This window comes from Phoenix dactylifera, chromosome 8, assembly GCF_009389715.1.
Source record: "Phoenix dactylifera cultivar Barhee BC4 chromosome 8, palm_55x_up_171113_PBpolish2nd_filt_p, whole genome shotgun sequence".
NCBI classification, from domain to species: Eukaryota; Viridiplantae; Streptophyta; class Magnoliopsida; order Arecales; family Arecaceae; genus Phoenix; species Phoenix dactylifera.
The window spans coordinates 24,053,674-24,076,326 of NC_052399.1; the positions used below are offsets into that span (position 1 = coordinate 24,053,674).

General features: G+C 40.8%; 2 protein-coding genes and 1 pseudogene across 4 annotated transcripts in view; 1 reads left to right on the forward strand and 2 right to left on the reverse strand.

The window, feature by feature from the left end:
* The first annotated feature begins 1,146 nt into the window (after positions 1 to 1,146).
* On the forward strand, positions 1,147 to 12,801 carry LOC103708414 (ABC transporter G family member 42-like). Its single transcript, XM_008793330.4, has 22 exons — positions 1,147 to 1,773; positions 3,161 to 3,370; positions 3,469 to 3,553; positions 3,661 to 3,820; positions 3,952 to 4,028; positions 4,123 to 4,176; positions 4,602 to 4,692; positions 6,561 to 7,144; positions 7,261 to 7,577; positions 7,673 to 7,833; positions 7,952 to 8,061; positions 8,233 to 8,383; positions 8,600 to 8,755; positions 8,867 to 9,045; positions 9,300 to 9,632; positions 9,895 to 10,185; positions 10,322 to 10,405; positions 10,711 to 10,844; positions 11,063 to 11,290; positions 11,405 to 11,576; positions 11,851 to 12,105; positions 12,219 to 12,801. The coding sequence occupies exons 1-22, from the start codon at positions 1,364 to 1,366 to the stop codon at positions 12,492 to 12,494; spliced, it is 4,518 nt and encodes a 1,505-aa protein (XP_008791552.1). The 5' UTR covers positions 1,147 to 1,363; the 3' UTR covers positions 12,495 to 12,801.
* LOC113463013 lies at positions 5,576 to 5,685 on the reverse strand (annotated as a pseudogene).
* A 1,293-nt stretch (positions 12,802 to 14,094) lies between the features above and the next one.
* The window catches only part of LOC103708395 (probable RNA-dependent RNA polymerase 5), a 43,890-nt gene continuing 35,331 nt past the window's right edge, over positions 14,095 to 22,653 (reverse strand). For all 3 annotated transcript variants that reach the window (XM_039129327.1, XM_008793316.3, XM_008793300.3), the window contains 5 exons: positions 18,344 to 18,489; positions 17,251 to 17,413; positions 16,105 to 16,258; positions 14,748 to 14,920; positions 14,095 to 14,661 (listed from right to left, as the gene is read on the reverse strand). In XM_039129327.1, the coding sequence (XP_038985255.1) occupies positions 14,422 to 14,661; positions 14,748 to 14,920; positions 16,105 to 16,258; positions 17,251 to 17,413; positions 18,344 to 18,489 (876 nt within the window). In that variant the 3' untranslated portion in view covers positions 14,095 to 14,421. The remainder of the gene's footprint in view (positions 14,662 to 14,747; positions 14,921 to 16,104; positions 16,259 to 17,250; positions 17,414 to 18,343; positions 18,490 to 22,653) is intronic.

Here is a 22,653-nt window from a genome sequence, read left to right on the forward strand (position 1 = left end):
AATCATACCATACGAAGCTTCCCACGCTGCGAAGACCCCAGAGAGGACTGAGGGGGCTGGCGGTTGCTGCGAGGAGAAAACAGCTAAGGCTAGGAAGAAAGAAAGAATATCTTATTATAAGCCTAGGTAAAAGATAGAGAGCTTTATTTTATTAAAATATTGGGGCCAGGGGCTCATCAGCTTTTCCCGGTTCCCATCGAAAATAGCTAATCAGTTCCTGGATTAGTGAAGGAAAACTCCAGCGATCCATTTCTCTGTTTCCACGAGTCCAGCATATAGCCATGAAGAGAAGAAGGCAGGCCAGGTTGATGGGAAGACAAATGCTGTGGAGAGATGGAGGACCATAGCCAAAGTCTCTCTGATAGTGTAAACTCTAATCCATCTGATATTGCCTGTTGCTGGGATGTGGTTCCAGAGAGAGAAATTTAGAAGGGACAAAACAGTATGATCAGATGATCTATAGAATTGGATGCCAAGCACATAATCAATTTTTCGATGCCAAGCACATAGAAACTTTCTATACGCTCAGTGCAAAAGAAATACTTGGTCGTTATCCATTGGAAACTTGCCGTCTAGCTATTCAGCCAAAAGTACCAACTTCCATGCTTCATGGTTTGCTGATTAAATAAAACCTGGGTCACCTCTCCCTCACCACCTTCCTCCTCTCCGAGGTCTTCGCCGGCGCGGGAGGCTTCGTATGGGACTAACGGGGAGCAGGGCGATCGAATAGACAGGGACGAACGGGGACTTGGGGCGAATGGGGTTTCATCAGCGATTTCTTCTTTTTTCTTCTTCTTCTTCTTTTCCTAAATTAACCATGGTTCGCGTTTAGGGGAAGCAGCTGTCGGTGGGTGATGTGGCCAATTTTCATTGGCCTAGTTGTGCGTGACGTGGTAGACTCAGTCTATCTAATAGTTTCCCGTACCTTAATAGTACGAGAGGCTTAGAATCATTCCAGCCCAAATGAAACCTCCAAAGAGTCGTCACTCTGCCCCAATCGCATCCGTCTGATCCTAAACCAAGGTCCCTGATGGCAGGCCTCACCAAACATCAGGACCCAGTACGCTTTAAACAAATAGGGAAAATGGCCATCACCAACCGCGCCTTTGGCACGGTCAACCGCGCCGGCCCGCACCTTGCTCCTACGTATACACAGCCCTCACCAACCCTCTCCCTTCCCAATTCCCATCCTGCGCTGGTTCCTCTTGCCTGTAAACAAACATATAAAGCCTCCCTCCCCTTAACTCTCCCTTCTCAGAGTTCCTTCATAGAGATAGCCCTCAAACCCAGGCACGGAGAGGGAGAGAGAGAGGGAGGGAGAGGAAAGAAAGAAAGAGAGACAGAGAGAGAGAGATAGAAGAAGATGGAGAGCATGGAGAGAGTATGGGATTCGGGGCGTCGGGCAAGCCGGAACCTGAGCCGGAGCATCGGCAGGAACATGAACATGGGGAATTGGGGGATGGAGGACGTGTTCGTGAGGTCGAGCACAAGCAGAAGATCGAGAGGGGGCAGCAGGAGGGGGATGGACGATGATGAGGAGGCTCTGCGGTGGGCGGCGCTCGAGAAGCTCCCCACCTACAACCGCTTGCGGACGGGAATCCTCAAGACGGTGGTGGAGGGTGCTGATCATGGTGGCCGGAGCTACGAGCACAAGGAGGTGGACGTGAGAAAGTTGGGCCTCAACGAGCGCCAGGAGTTCATCGAACGCATCTTCAAGGTAGCTGAGGAGGACAACGAGCGCTTCCTCAAGAAGCTCCGCAACCGGATTGACAAGTGAGAGCCTCTCCTCGTTTTATTATATAATATTACTTCTTTATTTCTCTGTATTATATATTTTCTCTCTTTACATTACACAGTTCACAGCATAATTATGCATTTTGTTGGAAGTGTTTTTGTTTTTCCTCCCTGTTTTCCACTACATATCAATACTTTCTTTCCTTCCATTCTTTCTTCTTTTTTTTTAAATTTTTGAGGATAGATATTTTTTCTCCATATATGCTTGCCTTTTGATCGCTGAATATGATAAATACTTCTCCTCGTTTTACCTTGAAAAGACATTGCTTGTTGCATACTTTTATGATTTAATATATGAGGTCGTTCCACTTTACCGGACATTTGAACCACTCGTCTACAGGCCCCCTTTGTTTTTTTCTGTTTTTTTTTAAAAAAAATTAAGAACACATATATAGAAATATGCAACATGTGCATCTGATGATTTATAAGTAGGTTTGCATAGAAGGATATTACATACACCAACATGAGGACTTTTATCCAGACATGTACCTAGTAAATTGAGATCACATTTTTTTATTTCCATAGTCTTCATTCATCATGTAGCTTGTCTTGGATTAACACACTCTCATTGCATCTTGGATTGTTTTTATAGTGCACAGCTGGTAATACATACGATGCAAAAGTATACTTTCTCATATGCGAGTCTTCTACCGTAGACTTGGTCTATGTGCACGTGACTTTTGAGTTCAACTTGTATTTTCCTATATGATTAACCCGCACTCCTTTGACTTAGGATATATAGTGTGCCGCCAATATTTCTTTAGAAAAACCATGTCATCTCCGATTATTGTTTTAGCAATATAAGTTTTATTAACTAACTTATAAAAGACCTAAGAAAACGGAGTGGATTATTACTAAACGTCACTGACATTAAATTGTATATTCTAATCTAAGCGGATCTAATTCCCCAGTGCTTGACTTCGTTATGCCAAATTGTCACCCTGTACGTTGCGATAACTAATAAACTTCAAGCCAGCTCAGAGGTTGGTTTGGAACTTTAATCTTCTTTTTTTGTGATAATGAGAGGTTTCCATACTCTAATCATTTGAAAGAAAAGGTTAAGCAGGAAAATCTGGCAGCTTCTTGGGAAAAGACGTAATTCACCTAATCTTAATTATCTCACCTAATTTACATGTGGCACACTGCTCGAAAGTGGGTTGTTGGTGTATTTGATCGTGACATCGAGTTCTAATTGGACCGGAAGAAGGTGGTTGTGCGGGAAATTGACCCTGTCCCTCTCCTACTACATATACCATCCCACTGTTCACTGGTCCTCCCCAAAATAAAAATCGTTCAATTAGATATATACTATTTCCTTGACCGAGTAAGCTTGGAACCAGTCTTAATTAGTGATTTCTGATTGCAGGGTTGGCATACAACTACCTACCGTCGAGGTCCGGTTCGATCATTTGACGGTGGAGGCCAAATGCCACATCGGCAACCGAGCTCTGCCGACTCTATTGAACTCGGCGAGGAACCTCGCCGAGTCGGCCGTGGGCCTTCTCGGCATAAGGCTCGCCAAGAGGGCCACTCTCACCATCCTCAAAGATGCCTCCGGAATCGTACGACCCTCCAGGTTTAACACTCACTCAATCATCATGATCTCATCATCCCTAATCAACTCGTTATTTATTTCATCCACTCTTTTGATGATTCAATGCCTCAATTTTTCAGGATGACACTTCTATTGGGCCCTCCATCATCTGGGAAGACCACTCTTCTATTAACTCTTGCCGGGAAGCTAGATCCCAGTCTCAAGGTTAGCTGGTTTAAGCTCTCTAAGAAAAGTTTAACTATTAGCGGTACGACTCGGCTTTTCACAGCTCCCGTACTGAAGTAAAACCATGCATGATGCAATACCTGCAGGCGAGAGGAGAGGTGACGTACAACGGGTACCGGCTCGGGGAGTTCGTGCCCCAGAAAACGGCAGCTTATATCAGTCAAAACGATATCCATGTGGGTGAGATGACCGTCAAGGAAACTCTCGATTTCTCAGCGAGGTGTCAAGGCGTAGGCGCCAGATATGGTAATTTTTTTTTTTTAACACAGAAGAATTAAGTTTTAAAGCAAGCGATTTAGCGAAGAAGAATTTAACAGCTTATTACATAACTTCATTAAAATTTTACTAAGATTTAATATCAACCACTGTGTACGTAGAGCTTCTAACGGAGCTGGCACAGAGGGAGAAGGTCGCTGGAATATTCCCCGAAGCCGAAGTTGATCTCTTCATGAAGGTAAGATAATTTTAAATTCTGATCACATGCTTGCCTGTAACTTGATTGGTATGCTAATTTTTTTTTTTTTTTTGGGGGGGGGGGGAATTTACAGGCTACGGCGATGGAAGGGGTCGAGAGCAGTCTCCAAACGGACTACACCCTCAGGGTATAATATAATTCCGCTTATTAATCTTGATCGAAGTAGAGGAGTTAGTTTTATAGGGTCCGGGAATCTCGATACGGGGCCCACATTTGACAACAGCGAATAAGTAGCGCGCGCGGTCCGCCGTCCTCTGACGAATAGCTCACCTACTGCCGCTAGGCGGCGAAATGGTTGGTCCCCGGCCTCCGCGAGATTCCCAGAAACTAGATAGCGGCATCTTTGGCACATGCGGTGTTTGTTGTTATGCCGAGGCGGGCGGACCACTACGATGTTTTGCTCGGCCAGAAGATCTACCAAGGGAAAGCTAACCACATATTAAACTAAAATGAAATTTTAATAATACCGGCCAAGCTAAGATAGTGAGGTTGCTATGGGAACAGGATTTGTTTTAAGGTTCGGTAATGATGGTTTGTGATTTGTGGTTTCAGATACTTGGGCTGGACATTTGTGCGGACACGATTGTGGGGGACGAGATGCAGAGAGGGATATCAGGCGGGCAGAAGAAGCGGGTTACCACAGGTTCGTTCCCCATGCTAATTAATTAACCTTGCTCGGTATAGATAGGTTAGAGTAAAGTGTTACTCTTTGATGCATGAGAGCAACCCAAGATCTAATATATGAAATTATTTAAAAAAGATATATTGGAAGTGGAAGCATGATATCAGCGTGATATCATCATGATATAATATTCGGGCTCGGCTTTGAGTCATCGGGTTCAATTAAATTTCTTGATGTGAGAGCCAAGGATATTACAAATATGTTATAGTTGATTGGACCCCCCAGCTGCTCTGAAAATCAAAAAGTCAACTCTTGTAAGCCTCATATCCTACTAGCTCGCCATGTGAAAGGTTTCATTGTATGAACGATAATGTCACGACAGACTAGGATACATGTTGCGAGCAAAAAAAAAAAAAAAAAAAAAGAGTTGTGATCCCTTGGATATATCGCAAGGCTTGGATACAAATATTTTGTTACCGAAAAAAAATGACAAACTTGTCCGACCACCTGCCACACCCTTGGATGCATGTTGCGACCCCTCATTCTAAGAGTTGATAAAAATAAAAAAGGTAAGGCTGATATGCTAAACTTATGCATAACAAAGCTGCTATCTTTTTTTAAAATTTATTTGAAAAAAAGCTAATTAAAAGATGTTATTTAAATTTTTGACTTTATATAAATATTCAAGATCTATCTAGTACATATCCAATATCGGACTAAACACACATCCATATAAATTCTTATATGTTTCTTTTGTTTAAGTCTTAGTATCTTCACCAGGCTAAAAATCCAAATTCATTCAAATCTAATCATAAATACTATAATTAATCTGTTGTCAACCTCAACAAACTTTTGTTGCAGTATCCTCTACTCCATATAGATTGAGTTGAGCCAGGTTTGCTGCAATACCATTTCTCGATTTGTGCATGTCATCCTTGCCCAGAAGCCATGCTAATCTTCTCTATATCATTTCAATTTTATTGAATGTCTCTTTGTTTCCAAATTATAGAGTACCATCCGAGTGAATTTTGAATTGAAGAAAAAAATCTTGGAGGAAGCTCACAGATGTATTGTGGGCTTCGTAGCACAGCCATGTTATGTTTCAAATTTGAGGCATGATATTTATGCCCTAAAACTGGGAGGGATTAGCTAAGACCTAGAACCCAGGTGAGTGTGGAGATCTCGATCTACATTATTTTCTTTGGAACAAGCTCCCTAGTAGAAAAAGTAGTGGTATCCTCCGAGGAAATATTGTCCTCCTAGGAAGTAACGAGCTGCCTTATCATTAACTCTATTCTAATCAACTGGCCTTCACAGTTCAGACTATTGCCAAGCCCATTGGATCAGTGTAATATCAACCATAAGGCTGTAGAGCCCGGTCTATGGGCCTATATGAATGATAAGCCCAATAGTTAATACGGCCTCCTAGCAAACGGCTGCTTACACACCGTCTCCTGCCATTCATTACATCCCCATGAGTACGAGCAACCAAGATCCTCTGCAGTGCGACCACACCATATAGTGCTGTGCGGCCGCCAATGGCCATCTATTTAGCGGCCATCAAAAGCTGCACGGAACTCTATGGTACGGCCGCACATAGAGTTACTCCTGAGTCGAAGCTCTATGCATGGCGGCAGCCTCTCAGGTGGATGAAGTCTCTGTTTCCGGTTAGCTGTCCACCTGACAAACCCCTGAACTCAATTCAATCGAACAGAATGGAACTAGTTCGCCACAGAATTGGCTCCGGACCCCATATTAACGGGCCTGTAACAGTACGTGTTGGATTTGGCGGGAAGCTGATTTCGGATTTTTCAGAGTGGTGGTGGTGGTGGTGGCGGCGGCGGCGTTGCTGTTGTAGTCTGATCAACTTCCATGAACTTGAAACGCAGGTGAGATGATCGTTGGTCCGACCAAGGTGCTGTTCATGGACGAGATATCGACGGGGCTGGACAGCTCGACGACGTTCCAGATAGTGAAATGCCTGCAGCAGATCGTGCACCTGGGAGAGGCCACCATCCTCATGTCTCTCCTCCAGCCTGCCCCCGAGACCTTCGAACTCTTCGACGACATCATCCTCCTCTCCGAGGGCCAGATCGTCTACGAGGGTCCCCGGGAGTATGTCCTCGAGTTCTTCGAGGCCTCTGGCTTCCGCTGCCCCGAGCGCAAGGGCGCCGCCGACTTCCTCCAGGAGGTCACCTCCCGCAAGGACCAGGAGCAGTACTGGGCCGACAAGCACAAGCCCTACCGCTACATCTCCGTCTCCGAGTTCGCCCAGCGCTTCCGCCGATTCCACGTCGGCCTCCGCCTCGAGAACGAGCTCTCGGTCCCCTTCGACAAGACCCGCAGCCACAAGGCCGCCTTGGTCTTCGACAAGAACGCCGTCCCCGCCACCGAGCTCCTCAAGGCCTCCTTCGCCAAGGAGTGGCTCCTCATCAAGCGCAACTCCTTCGTCTACATCTTCAAGACCGTCCAGGTATGGCCATTTCATATTCCCCTCCCCACCTCCATCCCTTTCCTTCTAAAACAATCTGCACCTCGAGACCAATTGATTCACGTCGCCTTTTTAACTTTTCTGACGCTTATATGAAGATTATCATCACTGCGCTTATTGCCTCGACGGTGTTCTTGAGGACTCGGATGCATACAGACACTGAGGAGGACGGGACGGTCTACATTGGAGCGCTTCTGTTCGGCATGATCGTGAACATGTTCAACGGCTTCGCGGAGCTGTCGATCGCCATTTCTAGACTCCAGGTGTTCTACAAGCAGAGGGACCTCCTCTTCCATCCGGCTTGGGTCTTCACCCTTCCCAACTTTCTTCTTAGAATCCCCATTTCCATCGTGGAGTCTGTTGTATGGGTTGTCATGACTTATTACACCATCGGGTTCGCCCCTGAGGCCAGCAGGTAAAATTTGTATCATTTTAATGAGTTATCAGTCCGCATCTCCGAGCCTTGGCATTGCAATGTTCTTTATAATTCTCTCGTGCTTTATGTCGTAGGTTCTTCAAGCAGCTGCTGCTTGTATTCTTGATCCAACAAATGGCAGCCGGGCTCTTCAGAGTCACTGCAGGGGTGTGCAGGTCCATGATCATCGCCAACACGGGGGGAGCTCTTGCTGTGCTCTTGATGTTCGTTCTCGGGGGTTTCATCCTACCAAGAAGTAATCACTTGGTGCAGAGCATTAACTTATTTGTTCTCTTTGTTGCATGGCATGGCTCCATGGAATGTCTTCTTCCTGTGTTATCTAAGGAGTTCCTTTATTCTTGCATTGCTAACAGATGTGATCCCAAATTGGTGGATCTGGGGCTATTGGGTTTCGCCGTTGACATATGGATACAATGCTATTGCAGTCAATGAATTGTTCGCTCCCAGGTGGATGAACGTGAACGTAGGTGCTTCCTGCCCATGTATCACATTTTCCACCTTGCAAAGTCATCTAAACTAGTCTTTCGTGATTTATATTCAATATAGTCAAACTTTAAAATAGTGATTTATATCAGCTTTTGTACTTAGTTCCTGGTCATGCGATTGCTGTTAAGATTCGTTCGTGTGCTGACAGGCAAATGATGGTAGGCCTCTAGGGATGAAAATCCTCGAGAATGCCAAAGTCTTCCCAGATAAGAATTGGTTCTGGATTGGTTGCGGCGCACTTTTTGGATTCAGCATCCTCTTCAATGTGCTCTTCACCCTTTCGCTTATGTATCTAAGTCGTAAGTAGCCAACCAATGCCTGTAGATTCCTTTGTTAGCTTCTTTTCCCCATATCTTGGGTTGAAGAGTTGATTACCAGAAGGGTGGAATAAAACTGTTGCAACCCGAATATCTTGTCGAGGGTGCAGATCTTATTCTTCTTTTTTTTCTCTTATATTGTGAGAACCTGGATAATTATATTCTTTGATCTTGTTGCTTTTTCTTGTTTGATCATAGCTCTTGGAAAACCACAAGCTGTTATATCTGAAGAAGCGGCCATGGAAATGGAAACCAACCGAGATGAATCAAAGGAGTTGCCAAGGATCAAAAGGATGGAGTTGAGTAGTGATTCTTTACCTCCAGCATTATCAACAAAGGACGGAAACAACACCAGTAAGAGATGCTCAACAGAGCCATTCAATTACCATCAAAATCTACAAAGAACTGAGGACTGATATCGTGCTACTGCTTGGTTCTAAAACCATAATGTTGTACTTCTTCCAGGAGAGATGATGACTGTGCGCATGAGTGGTAGTACCGCCAATGGTTCTACCAATGGGCTTACTCGGGATATGTCTATTGATACAACGAAGGCAGTTGCTCCTAAGAGAGGAATGGTTCTTCCATTCAAACCTCTAGCCATGTCTTTCGATGAAGTCAAGTACTATGTCGACATGCCTGCGGTGAGTTTCTACTTCTTATTTTTTGCTTCTTTCTTTGCTTTTACCTTGATAAAATGAAACTAGCTAATAGTTCTGGAGGTCAAGCCGAGTTCAGCTCAGTAGCAGCAGCTTGCATCCAACTTTTATATCCTTATCATGGCTTATCCAGCAGGTGGCTTTGCCACCGTTATATCAGAGAGAAAAAAGAAAGCGAGGAAAAAGGATACTAGAACACAATGGTAGCAAGAAATGACGGAAACTTGTTGGTTTGGCAGGAAATGAAAGAACAAGGAGTGACTGAAGACAGGCTCCAATTGCTCAGGGGGGTGACAGGGGCTTTTCGTCCAGGTGTCTTAACAGCTCTAATGGGAGTTAGTGGGGCTGGAAAGACGACTCTCATGGACGTTCTGGCAGGCAGAAAGACTGGGGGTTACATAGAAGGAGACATTCAGATCGCTGGCTACCCTAAGAATCAGGCAACATTCGCAAGGATTTCTGGCTACTGCGAACAAAATGACATCCACTCGCCTCAGGTCACAGTAAGGGAGTCCTTGATATTCTCCGCTTTTCTCCGTCTTCCTAAAGAAGTCAGTGATGCGGAAAAGATGGTGAGTGTTGGAATTGCTCTTGTTCCTGGTTTCTAAATTTTTTAAATATCTGAATTTTCGGCTAATGCAATGGTTTAGAAGGTTTCAATAAGCTGCAGTTGGACAATCAAACTGGCTTGAGAAATATGGAATGAATGATATAGCAAAGAAAGTTACTAGAGTAAACTAATGTGGCTAACAATAGCAAAAAAGAAAAAAATAGATGCTTTATGTTTCAATAATTATGAACCGAGATTCTTTCTTCTCCTTTTGTCCCTCTCAGAAATTTGTGGATCAAGTGATGGAGCTGGTAGAGCTTGATAATCTCAGGGATGCTATAGTGGGCCTTCCAGGGGTTACAGGGTTGTCAACAGAACAGAGGAAGAGATTGACGATAGCTGTAGAGCTTGTCGCCAATCCTTCAATCATCTTCATGGATGAACCAACATCAGGTCTCGATGCAAGAGCAGCAGCCATTGTCATGAGAACTGTGAGGAACACAGTCGACACTGGAAGAACAGTAGTTTGTACAATCCACCAACCAAGTATTGACATATTTGAAGCCTTTGATGAGGTAGCTATATCTTGAAACAGCACGTTTCCCTATGAATTCTTCTTTCAGATACTTTTTCTATTTGCTTGTTTGAGTCCTTTCTATAAGTTGCACATGTTTAGATGCTCAGACTATAATTTCTTGTTTTTCCCAACAGCTACTACTGATGAAGAGAGGTGGCCAAGTGATTTATTCCGGGCCTTTGGGGCGGAACTCTCACAAGATAATTGAATATTTTGAGGTCTGTGCTCTTCTACATATTCGTATCTATCAATGGAGTATATTGTGATTTTCTGATTTATTATTTCTTATTATGAGTAAAACTACTTGTTGTCGGACTTACCCTTTCTTAGTAGCAACCAATTGTTATTGCCACTAAAGTAACTTTCATGCCATTGTTAGTATATATTTACAGTTTCAATGGCTAGTGTAGAGTTGCATTAGTTTCAGTTTTTATTCCTTATTTCTCCAACTTCACATTTAATAAAGAAAAGCGGCGGCGAAGATCATTATATGACTGTATCATTTTGTTTCTAACCTTGCCAGGCAATTCCTGGAGTCCCAAAAATCAAGGACAAATACAATCCTGCAACATGGATGCTGGAAGTGAGTTCAATTGCTGCTGAAGTACGGTTAGGAATTGATTTTGCCGAGTATTACAGATCGTCAGATCTTCACCGGTAGGCGAAATGCGGCATTCACTTGGAAAACCCTTAAATCAGCATTAATAGTTCACAGAAAAAAAAAATAAAAAATTCTGCTTCTGTTTATCATGCATGTTTTGTACCAGTACTTCTGCATCCAGTCTATCCCTTTATCCATTTTCAACTTCATGATTTAGTAACTCGTATGGACATAAGATAAATTCACCAATCTGACCGGCTAACGATACTACTAGGCGCAACAAGGCTTTGGTTAGCGAGCTGAGTAAACCAGCACCAGATACGAGTGATCTGCACTTCGCCACACAGTACTCCCAATCGGCCATGGGGCAGTTCAAAGCTTGCCTTTGGAAGCAGTGGTGGACTTACTGGCGTAGCCCTGATTATAACCTTGTCAGATATTTCTTCACTTTGTTCACTGCTTTACTTCTAGGCAGCATCTTCTGGAGGATTGGGCATAAGAGGTATATTTATGAGGCTAACCAATGCAACCCTTTGGTGATGATTCTGAGGTCTTCACCTCTGAAAAAATTCTGAGTTCGCTCAAAGATGGCATAATTGTGTCTATGGTGGTGCAGGGATAGTGCAAACGATCTTATGATCGTTATTGGCGCCATGTTTGCAGCAGTATTGTTTGTGGGAATCAATAACTGTTCAACAGTGCAGCCAATCGTCTCAGTCGAAAGGACGGTATTCTATCGAGAGAGGGCTGCAGGGATGTATTCTGCTTTACCATATGCCCTCGCTCAGGTAAGGAGACTCCATCTGCTTGAACCATGGAGGACTGTTTTTTTAGGATAAACTCTGAAGTCTTTGGTAATCCTGCAATTCTAATTAAGGTCTATGTAATCTGAGGAAAATGATTTCGTTATTCATTTGTTTTCACCATATATAGGCTTATCTTGCTATACAATCTTCTTGTATCAATAAATTTCTTCATCATATTTAGAAAAATACAAGTTACAGATAGAGCTTTGAAATTCGCATATTTGATTGATGTAAACATTGTTATGCTTTAATGTAGGTGGTTGTGGAAATACCATATGTGTTCGTCCAGGGCTTGTATTATTCCCTTATAATATATTCCATGATGAATTTCCAATGGACTGCAGTGAAGTTCATGTGGTTCTTCTTCGTCTCCTTCTTCTCCTTCCTATATTTCACTTACTATGGGATGATGACTGTCTCCATCTCACCGAACCATCAAGTTGCTGCAATCTTTGCTGCGACTTTTTATTCAATCTTCAACCTCTTCTCAGGCTTTTTCATCCCCAGACCTGTGAGTTGTTCCTCCTCATATGTGCTTCTGGAAATGAGTCATGGCAAGTACATGATTTCTGATTATAAGACTCATTCGAACACTCATATAATTTTTGATGGTTTGGATTGCAGAAAATTCCCAAGTGGTGGATCTGGTACTACTGGATCTGCCCATTAGCTTGGACTGTTTATGGGCTCATAGTAACACAGTATGGAGATCTAGATGACCCCATCTCAGTGCCTGGACAGGTCAACGGCAAAACAATAATCAAAGACTATGTCAAGGACCACTTTGGATACGATCCTGATTTCATGGGCGTCGTAGCCACAGTTCTAGTAGGTTTTTCTGTCCTCTTTGCCTTCTTGTTTGCTTACTGCATCAAGACATTGAATTTCCAGCAAAGGTAGGAGGTGCAGAGATGAAGAAAGCTCGGCAGCAGCAGATCAACTTTACCATATTTAAGTGGTAAGGGGTTCATCGTTTCCATCAGAGAGCCTCCATATTGGCCATCTGCTTGAGATTTTGTAGTAATTATTATTTTCTTCTTCAATCTACTGTAAATATACCATGTATACTAAGTGTTTCCAAAAATGGTCACATTGCCTTGGATGTGTTTATGAGATCGTCTCTTAACTGATAAAATTACAAGGGGTAACCGTAAGTGTGAATATTATTATAATAGTGTTAGCTACCATCTAAGGGTAGCTTTGTTCATGGTTCATGCAATTGAATACGGATGGATTTATCTTCAGCAAAGATATGTCGTCTCAACACCGAGCTCTATACTGGTGCTATTTTATTATTGTGTTAGCACATTTGGCATAGAGATCAGTTCTGCGTACTAAGTATCGGCCTGTACCGTATACTAGTTCGGTGCTGATAGCTATATTGTCTGATTCAGTACCGTATGACATATCTTAAGCTTCAATCTCTAGTATTCTTTTAGAAAAGAAAAAGAGGGTGGGGGTTATTATTTTTAGATCAGAATTACAGTTGTGCCGCAACCGAACATGGTGACAAGATACCAATATAAAAATGGTGATAGTAAATGGGCGAAATCGGTTTAGCCTCTTGATGGCATTGTGTTAGCATTTGCCCTGTTGCCTATGTACAGTATTATTTATAAAGTTTATCGGGATGGGATTTCCATTTAATTAGATCAGGACAAAGTGTGGACAATGCATGTCTTTGGTCCTGCCACGACTGCAGTTGATACATGAATGACAAGACGCATCATCATCATGATCATCATTCACATTGATGAGTGATGACTGCATGGTGCAAGATTCAGAAGACAAAAAGAACAGACGAAAACAAATCAAATGATTACCAGGTGAAGAGAAATACTTTGCAGCTTGCACCAAAAAAATAGGGTCGAGATTCATGAAGCTTTTCATATACTCATGACTGGTTTTGACTAGAATGATTTCACAATGATAGGGAAGTTTTTTTAGATGATACAAATATTGTAAAAAGCATAAACAATGTCAAAGGGCATGTTAGTCTGCATGTAAAGACGGACAATCAACAAAATCTTTTGCTCAAACTGAATCTGCTAATAAGTTATCTGACTTTGGAGCTGCATATGTGAAGGTTATTTATGGTTATATATAATAAAAAAGAAGGTGCATCAGCATGTTTCAGAAACCAAGAAAAAGGCAAAAAGAAAAGATGAGAACTCATTACTTACCCATGGACAAGATGAGGACCATGACAAAAGCTATAAAGTTCTTGATTTCCAATAATCTTTATAGAAATGAGACCTCATTTATATTATGAAATGAGGACTCTGAATAGTTTGCTGGGATTTGCCAAAAGTGCTCTTTAGTTGCCAGACTTGACAAAGATCATTCCCTTGAAATTAAAATCTCAATTGAGTTTATTGATTCGTTGATTAAACATATTAACACAAACATCATGTACAAGTTGTTATGCTGCACCATACAGAAAGAAAGGATGAAAACTAGCTGAGAACATAACAATGTGCAACACAACCTGCACAAACCCTGGATATCAAGCAGTGTCATGTTTTAAGCTTTTGGAGTCTGGAAACTAAATTAGGAGCAATATCTTCCCAACAACAGAATCCAGAATTTACAGGGAACGAATAATTGAGAATGCTCATGGAGAAGACCTCAAAAACCAATAAGTGGATATACAAGATGAATAACATGGAATTACATAAACATACGAGCATACAGAAGAATGCATGACACTTGGGCAGCGGAGGTAAGGCTCCTTTGTCCTTATCTATTGTTCTGATGCACCTTTCTCATCTGCTTAATGAACTTTCATAGCATTACGCCGGATTACAACATTATGTAAATTAAACTGTTAACAGATGACTTCCCGAAGTACAGAAGATAAGCATAAAATTGAAGAATATTGACTTTGTTTCTTTGCATGGAGCATACACAAAGCACGCCCTGCAACATTCCATGCAAAGCAGCACCTGCCAGCAATCCTGACACTCTTTGCATATTCATAAGTAACATGATAAATGGCAAGAGCCTCATTAAATATGTCATCAAGTTCCCTGTTGCTCTCTTCAAATTCTGAAGCTCCATAAAGCATCTATAAATTTGTCCAACTAGTTAAAAACCTTTAATATGGTAACAGCTATGCCAATCATGTCCCTAACAAAATTCCAGTATGCTTACCTGCTTATATTTTTGGATAACTTTATTTGCCATCCAGTCTTTAGATTCTTTGGATTCATGTTCCATGGACATAACCTGGCTCATCTCTGCTAAGTACTCGGTATAGTGTTCCTTCCATGACTTCAAGCAAGAAGGTGGAATCTCCAAATTAAAGCAAGGAAGTTGCCATATTTCTGCACACAACCAAAATAAAAAAAATACATAGGAGCAAGGGTAACATAAAAACAGTGAAGGGATTTTTCCAGCTGTATGCTTCATTTTATCTTCTAAGCAAACAAATTTCTACATTTACCTATTTCTTCCATTAATAAGCCAGAGAATATTTATTAAATGAAATGGATCCTGACCGCTTTGACATTTAAACAAGGGTGGTAACTATGCTGCACCATCTTTTATTAAACATGGTTGAAGGGTTGTTACTACTTTCATTATGTAATAATAATATTGAGTCAATTTTCAAGTAACCCAAGTTTACCTATTGGAGCAATTGACCAAAAATGATTAGAATTTAACCAACCTGATGTCTTTAGCATAACAGTATGGCATATTGCCTGTTCTGTTAGAGGTTTAAACAAAGACTAATCTGGTGTGTCGCTGACATCCAAACAAAGATAGAAGCCAGAGCAGCAGAGCTTGCCACTATCTGGGGTAACAAAAATCTGATGCCTGACAAGAAACATCACGTGTACATTTGTTTCCATGATATAGAAGGTTATGCAAGATTTAATTATCACAGCCACCACCTGGACAGAATTCCTTTGCTTGATAACAAACAGTATACTTGTGTCCAGCCATACCATACCATACATTCATAGAACAATTATAGGTTAATAAACATCATACATGCATGTAGCCTCCACATCATGATAGTGCATGAGACACTTTAATTTCTTCATTAACAAAGTAGTTCATACCGGTTATATCAGGTTATTTCTAAAAAAAAGGGCAATATTGATGCAAGAGGAACAAATCATGAAGATATGGTTACCACAATATACGATAGAAAGCTGACTATCACAAGAATTTTAAAAGTACAACCACTGAATCATGGTCCGATGCTATCAGGATTTAACATATAAAGCTCATGACCATAAACATTTAGCATCCGTTGTATTCACTAGCAGCTTTTCTTGATAAGGATATCAGTTTGACTCCATATCCATAGAATTGCAAAAATCATTGCATGAGCCATTGTCAAAAGTAGTGTGTAGAATCAGCTTTCGAAAACCAATTTTGTTCATGATGTTGCTCAAGGATTTATGTCATTTTAGATTGGCTTCTTTTCTTGACAACCTGATTTTGTAAAATGTGGTGTGTACTCTGCACTGGTCGTGCAGGCATAGAAAGCATGACTTACCATTGGATGAAAGATCCTTTGTTTGCGATAATTTCACCTTCTCATAGATCAATCCAAATATGGATTTTGATTCATACTCCTTGTCCTTATCCAAATATTTCTTCTCCATGAAATTCGGAAACTGGTCGGGCTTCAGCTCACTGGGAACTTCAATCTGATTTGGAGAATGGGGAATAAGTGGAATTTCCTTATATTGCAACTAAAGACAATATTGAGCAGAAAGAGCATAGGCTCATCATAAACACGATATTTGTTTACAATCTGGCTCACAATCCGCTGATACACAAATATATAACTTTGAAATCAGAAAAGCAAAATTTATGGAGGACATTCTAGTTGGCTATTCAGAATCAGGAATTTTGCAATATTTGACCTATTCAAAGTTGCACATAGCCACCTTCCAGCTTCAAAAGGACACTCCTTGTCATACACATGTTATTGATAATTATAACTCAGTGAATTATAAGAAGAAAGAGGCTTTATTTGGAAGCTGACAGAAGACAAATCTTTAATCCTTGATAAGCATAGAAATGGATAAAGCTTAATTTCTATTTCTTTAAAACAAAAGAGAAAATATTGTTCTCCCAAGTAATGATAAACATAATACTACAGGGCACATCACTAGCACCAGGATTATTTTTTGGTTAGGAAGATAAAAAACGCCACTATCTTTTCCCCTGTTAATTGGTAAATGGAGGGAGTTTTTGGTCATCTGAAAAATGAAGTCAGAATAAGAAGGTTGGATCCCCTGAATAGCACAATCCAACAATACCTAAGGAGTCGGTCATATGGTGTCAAACCAAATTTGACCAGGGAAGTTCAGGAGTGAAAAATGGCTTGTTGAGGTGGGACAGGACCTCCTCCAGCATTTAACTTATCCTGTTTCCAAGACAAATCTAAGGATAAATTACTGACACAGCACATGACCAATATTTGCCTAGCTCCATAAAATAGCTTTCTGCTAGGGCAATTGGTGATAACAGAATTTTGCCCAACTCCGAAAGATAGCTTTCTGCTAGGGCATTTAGGGATAAGCAGCATGTAAGTATCTTTGTGAGAAAGATTGTTATGGAGGCTAGGGGCCTCAAAACAGTCTGAAAGATAGCTTTTTTAAACAATGTCCATGAATAGAACAAAGAAACTAACCTTCAGTCCACTTTTTGATGCATCTAAAGCATCATAATATATATCAACTAACTCAAGCATCTTTTCTCTTAATAATTGCTTTTGCTTAGCACATTCATCACCCAGTGTCAGCAGCCTATCCATATACATCAGCCAACAATCTGATGCCGTACCGATTGTGTAACTGAAATAAACATCACCAATTTCCAAGACTTAGTATTTTAAACTATACGAGTAAGATGAATAAAGACTAGATCAGAAGAAAGTATAAATCAAATCTTGAAGAAGAAGTATAAACTATAGATGCATCCAACACCAACAAATTCTTCAATGATCAGAAAACTTGGCTTTTACAATGCACAAAGAAGATGAAGCCAAAAAACAAATATTGGTGGATAATTAGGCCATTGGATGAGCAAAGGAAGAATAGATGGCTACCATGTAACCAACAAACATTACCAAGACAACTATTAAAAGGGAACAAATTTTACTATTTATAAATTTGACATGTTTTGGCAAGAACATATTCTAACTGTAGATGAGCTGCCACAGAAATAATACAGATGAAGATGACCATGCACTAATTGTTCAATAACTGATTTGCATTTATGCCATGAGTAGATATAGTCAAATCTTAATTAATTTCCATCAATATCTTATTCTACAAAAGAGACAAGATATTTTTCTATTTTTCCGATCTATTTAACTTTTATAAGAATTCACTCGTTCTTCTTAAACATCAAATTTCTACCCCTCCTATTCTTCTGAAGAGTGCAATCACCTAAACAATTTCCTTCATGATATAATCAGCAATAAGAACTAATTGACAGACATGATAACACACATGCATCAGGAAACCTGACAATGTCTTCTTCTACCTCAACAAGACCATGGTCCAAGATTACCAACTCTCTTGTGATAACTTTCAGCAATCACGACAAATTCTCAGACACAATTTTAGTCTGGATAGTATGGCTCCTGATCCAACCACTATAAATTTATCATTCACGAAAATTGGCCAAAAGAGGTAAACCGGTTGTCATGGTGGGAAAAGAAGAGTAGAAAATAAAATAAGCAAAACATTGAAATACAGAAATGCAAGAATTTGACATACCTGGGCTTAAATCTATTGATTAAGAATTGTTCAAAGAGCTCTCTTTCCAATTCTGTATTGGAAAACTGAGTAGGCTTCAACTGAGTAACTTTTATCCTTGGAGCTGTACGAACCCATGGTTTGCTAGCTTTAAAATATTTTAGTAACTGCACAAAACAAGTATAATCCTTGACCAATAAAAATAAAACATATTTATCATCATCCTGGAAAATTATTCCACACACAAAAGATGATCCAAAAGATAACTTTATAGTACACTGAAAGAAGAATAATGGAAAAAAGTTTAGTTATGGCATGTAATAGTTGAATTAATATCATTACTCCACAGGCACTAAATACATTCAATCATGACTTCTCTATAATAACACTATATTCAAAACAATAAGGAGCTAAGTCAAGGTTAAAATTTATGCAAGCAGAATTCCAATGAGACTAAGGATCATAAACTAGGGTCTACTCAAAAGTCGATTCAATACTCTTATCTCTAGCAACATGATAAACAATGAACAACTTCAGATGAGGCCATATTTTTGGAATAATAATAAAAAAAGAACAGTTTCCTCTGTGCGAATTTATGGGTTCCTTGAGTGCATGAAGGTCATGGATGACTGGTAGAATGGAAATAGGGGAAGTGAGATAGTGGTGACATTAGCATTAATCAAGGTCCGCCGAACCAGTACCGGAACCTATACTGGTCGGCGGATGGTTCGGTATGGTACCGGTTTGGTACTGTACTGACACATAGTACAGTAAGGCGTGCCAATTCTAAACCGGCATGCCCAATTTTTTTTTGGAATATTTCAAGTTGATTTAATTGGTAATTACTCTTTTTGAACTTTTTCAATAATTTTAGGTCTAATTTGATGTTTTTTTGATGTGTTTTGATATTTCTATGATCCCAGTTTAACCTAAATGATGCATCTTACTGTTTTAAAACGATACAAATCATAAAAAAATTAGTGAGATGTTGTATGCTATAAGGAGCAACATGAAATATCCTTAAATAAAGTAGTGAGGTAAAAATTATAAAAAAATACAATCAATTACATACATGTAAAGTACAATATACATACCAATATCTAAAATTGGATCGAGTGGCGATGCCTTTTGTAAATATCCAGATCATCAGCATAGTCAGGAGGCACATCAGCCCACCCCTTCAGGCTTCAACCAAGCGGCGTTGTAGTCTTATATATTCATCCCATAAGGAACGCGCTCTGGGTTATAAGCACTCTCGGATCTCTCGCTAAAGTTTTGGCTCTGAGAGGTGTCCTTTGGCTGATAAAATGGTTGTGAAGGGGCCATCCGAATTAGCCGATAGCAAAATCCGATCTGTAAGATGCTCTGGGCTGCGTAGGATAGTAGCCATGGTCTGCCATACCGGTCGGTACGGGCCGGTACCGGACCCTACCGGTACGGTACAGCTACATATTTCGGTACCGAACCGTATCGGCCCGTACCGACCGGTACCGACGTGTACCGGCCCATACCGACCGGTACCGACCCATACCGACTCGGTACCGGCCCGAACCGACCAGTCCGTACCGGCTCCAATTTTTTTTGGTTTTTAGCCCCATCGGTACAGTACCGGTTCGGCTCGGTTTGGTTCGGCACCGTACCAGTACCGATGCCCACCGGTACGTCGGTATTGTCGGTACCGCGTATCTTGATAGTAGCCATCGAAAGATGTCTTAGACGCACCATATCCATATCCGTATGGGTCATAGGCTGCCTGTGGCTGTGGATAATAGGATTCGGTATACGACTCGTAACCTAATACGTCTATAGATCTTAATCCATGTGCTAGATCATCTGCAGCTGCATCGTGTCCTTCTGAATGACCTCGAAGAGCTCTTCTCTTATATGCAATCGAATTCTGGCGGGCTCCACCAGATCGTGCATTATAGTTCCTATCCTGTGTATCATGCATAAACTGAAATTCACCAATGAATCGAAGACCACCCTATGATTGTCTCATAAACGATGGTCTCCTGTCCTCCACTTTCTTTCTGGCTAGCAGTTTTATAACCACCAGAATTGCTGCTCCCAATATGAATCTGAATAAACTAATTCCTCCTCGATACTCTCCAATGGGGTTGCAGGTACCTTTAATTTCTCTTTTGGTGTGATGGACAGATGTCTTCTTACCCTTCGTGCCACTCGCTGCCTGTTTACCTTTCGTGCCACTCGCTTCCTATTTACCCTTCTGACCAAGTCGACCGGATAGCGTAGTGGTCTCGTCTAAGCATCTCAAGATCATATATCTAAGAGGATGTCTCAGACAAAGAGTCATATGGTGACCAGCTATCCTGTAGCTATGGCTGATCAACTGGAAGGATGCATAGAATTTGCTCTCTGCCCATTACCCTGCATCAACCCTAGACTCGCTGGCTACAAAACTGGCCAGTCGTGGAGACGATCCTCGCTTGTCAAACTTCGGTTCTTGCTGCTGGCCCACAAGCAATCCAATCATAAGATTATCCTTATCATCAATGAAAGCACTATGGATCAAATTTATGTACTTTAGCTTTACTTTTTTCTGAATGAACTTTAGCCTTAACCTCAGATTGTAGTGAATATATATAAGGTCGTTGAGGCGTTTCTATGTCAAATGATTCCTCTGCTTGCTATGGATGAGGACGAAAGTAGACCAGTTGCACTCATAGCCACTCAAGAAGATCATTTGAGAGAGAATCTGGATAGCTAGCCGCATAAAATTTTTTGAGGACAACCCAAAATGAATCCACCATTTAGCTGCAAAAATATTGAAAAAAATTATATCTAAGATAGTACCATATTAATAACCATCTAACGCCGGATAAATATCCTCCTGATGTATAATATACTTGGATTCATACTTTTCTTACGACAACTGCCAAAACTCCAAAGCTGTCGGTGCTTACTCTAAATATTTTGGTCTGTGAAAAAAACTACGTTGTACTATATTAATAATTGAATATAACAGTTAACTTATATATGTTACTTAAATTTACTTCTTCTAGACATAGGGCCACGATTTTTGGATCAAGCTTCATTTTGTAAATCACATTAGTAGAGTGACCAGAAGTTCATCATCCATATTGATTCCAACTACGATGTACTGAAACCGAAGGTTCAGGTAGTACGCTGCAGATAGAATTCGTTATTGTCTAAGTAAAATTATACAAGTACAGGAGCAGTCTAATTTTCAATATTCTTGCTTACTTGCTAGATGCAAGTTCCTACCCATTTAGCAGTCCTACCACTACTCAATGATGTCGATGTACTCATGGGCATAAGTTGGATCTGCCCCCATAATCTGAATCCTTGCTCTCTCCATGCGATACAAGAAGCCCATCTGGGAGTGCACTTTATACAATGGTTTGATAGCCTTCACTATCACAGTAGTCCGCCGCCAGAATGTCTGCCTCGCCACCAAATCCTCCACAATGCTCCCTTCAGTGTCGACCCTCGCATATCTACTTTCGTGCCACTTGGAACTAGCAAACATCTGACGTAGGGTTGCTTTCTCAGGAAGACTATCAAGTGCAACGTAGTTGGCAACAAACCATGTGACTTCTGGTCTCAAAATCTCTCATCCTGCATACCTTCTCATCAGTGAAAGAACCCACACATGGTTATAAATATATCTGATGATGGTTTGTTTTGTCTGCACTATCTGCAAACCTTGGGCCGGAGGCCTCCTCCCTCCCCTACTCCTCGATGGGGTGGGCTCACACCCCCCTTTCCATCGAAAAGAAAAAAAAGAAGAGAAGAGGGCGAGAAAGAATAAAGAAAAAAAGAGAGAAAAATAAAAATAAATAAATAAATAAAATGAAGAAAAAAAAGAGAGAGAAAGAAGGAAAAGAGAGAAAATAAAAATAATAATGATAATTAATAAAATAAAATAAAATGATAGATTCCATCCCCTGCTTGTTATGTTCTCTATGTATCCTAGATGGACCCCAATAGAGGGTGCTAGACTTGCATTGCGGCGACCGCTTGGATCGCTTTTTTGCACCTCTTTTCTCCAGTTTCGATGCAAAGTCAGACCAAGTCCATTTCGACCCCTTAGAGCTTCTTATTTTTCTGTATTTAGATTTTTAAATAGTTGAATATAAATTACTTTATATTTTTAAATGGTATTGGATAGCTGTAGCCAATTTGCCCATCTAAATCTGGTGATCTTTGGACGAATGGAGGTAAGTGATAATAGCACAACTGCACAAGCCTTACTAATTTTTGATTTATTAGTTAATTTTAATTTATTGGAAGTATAAAAATATAAAATTATACTGATATGATTGGCTTTGTATTTTCTTAAAAATTTA

What these genes read in the sequence shown, in the direction of transcription:
- LOC103708414 (XM_008793330.4), top strand. Translation starts at nt 1,364, where the DNA reads ATGGAGAGCATGGAGAGAGTATGGGATTCGGGGCGTCGGGCAAGCCGG. An exon ending in AGCTAGATCCCAGTCTCAAG is followed by an intron (nt 3,554 to 3,660) that starts GTTAGCTGGTTT and finishes CAATACCTGCAG; the next exon opens with GCGAGAGGAGAGGTGACGTA. An exon ending in AGATAATTGAATATTTTGAG is followed by an intron (nt 10,406 to 10,710) that starts GTCTGTGCTCTT and finishes TAACCTTGCCAG; the next exon opens with GCAATTCCTGGAGTCCCAAA.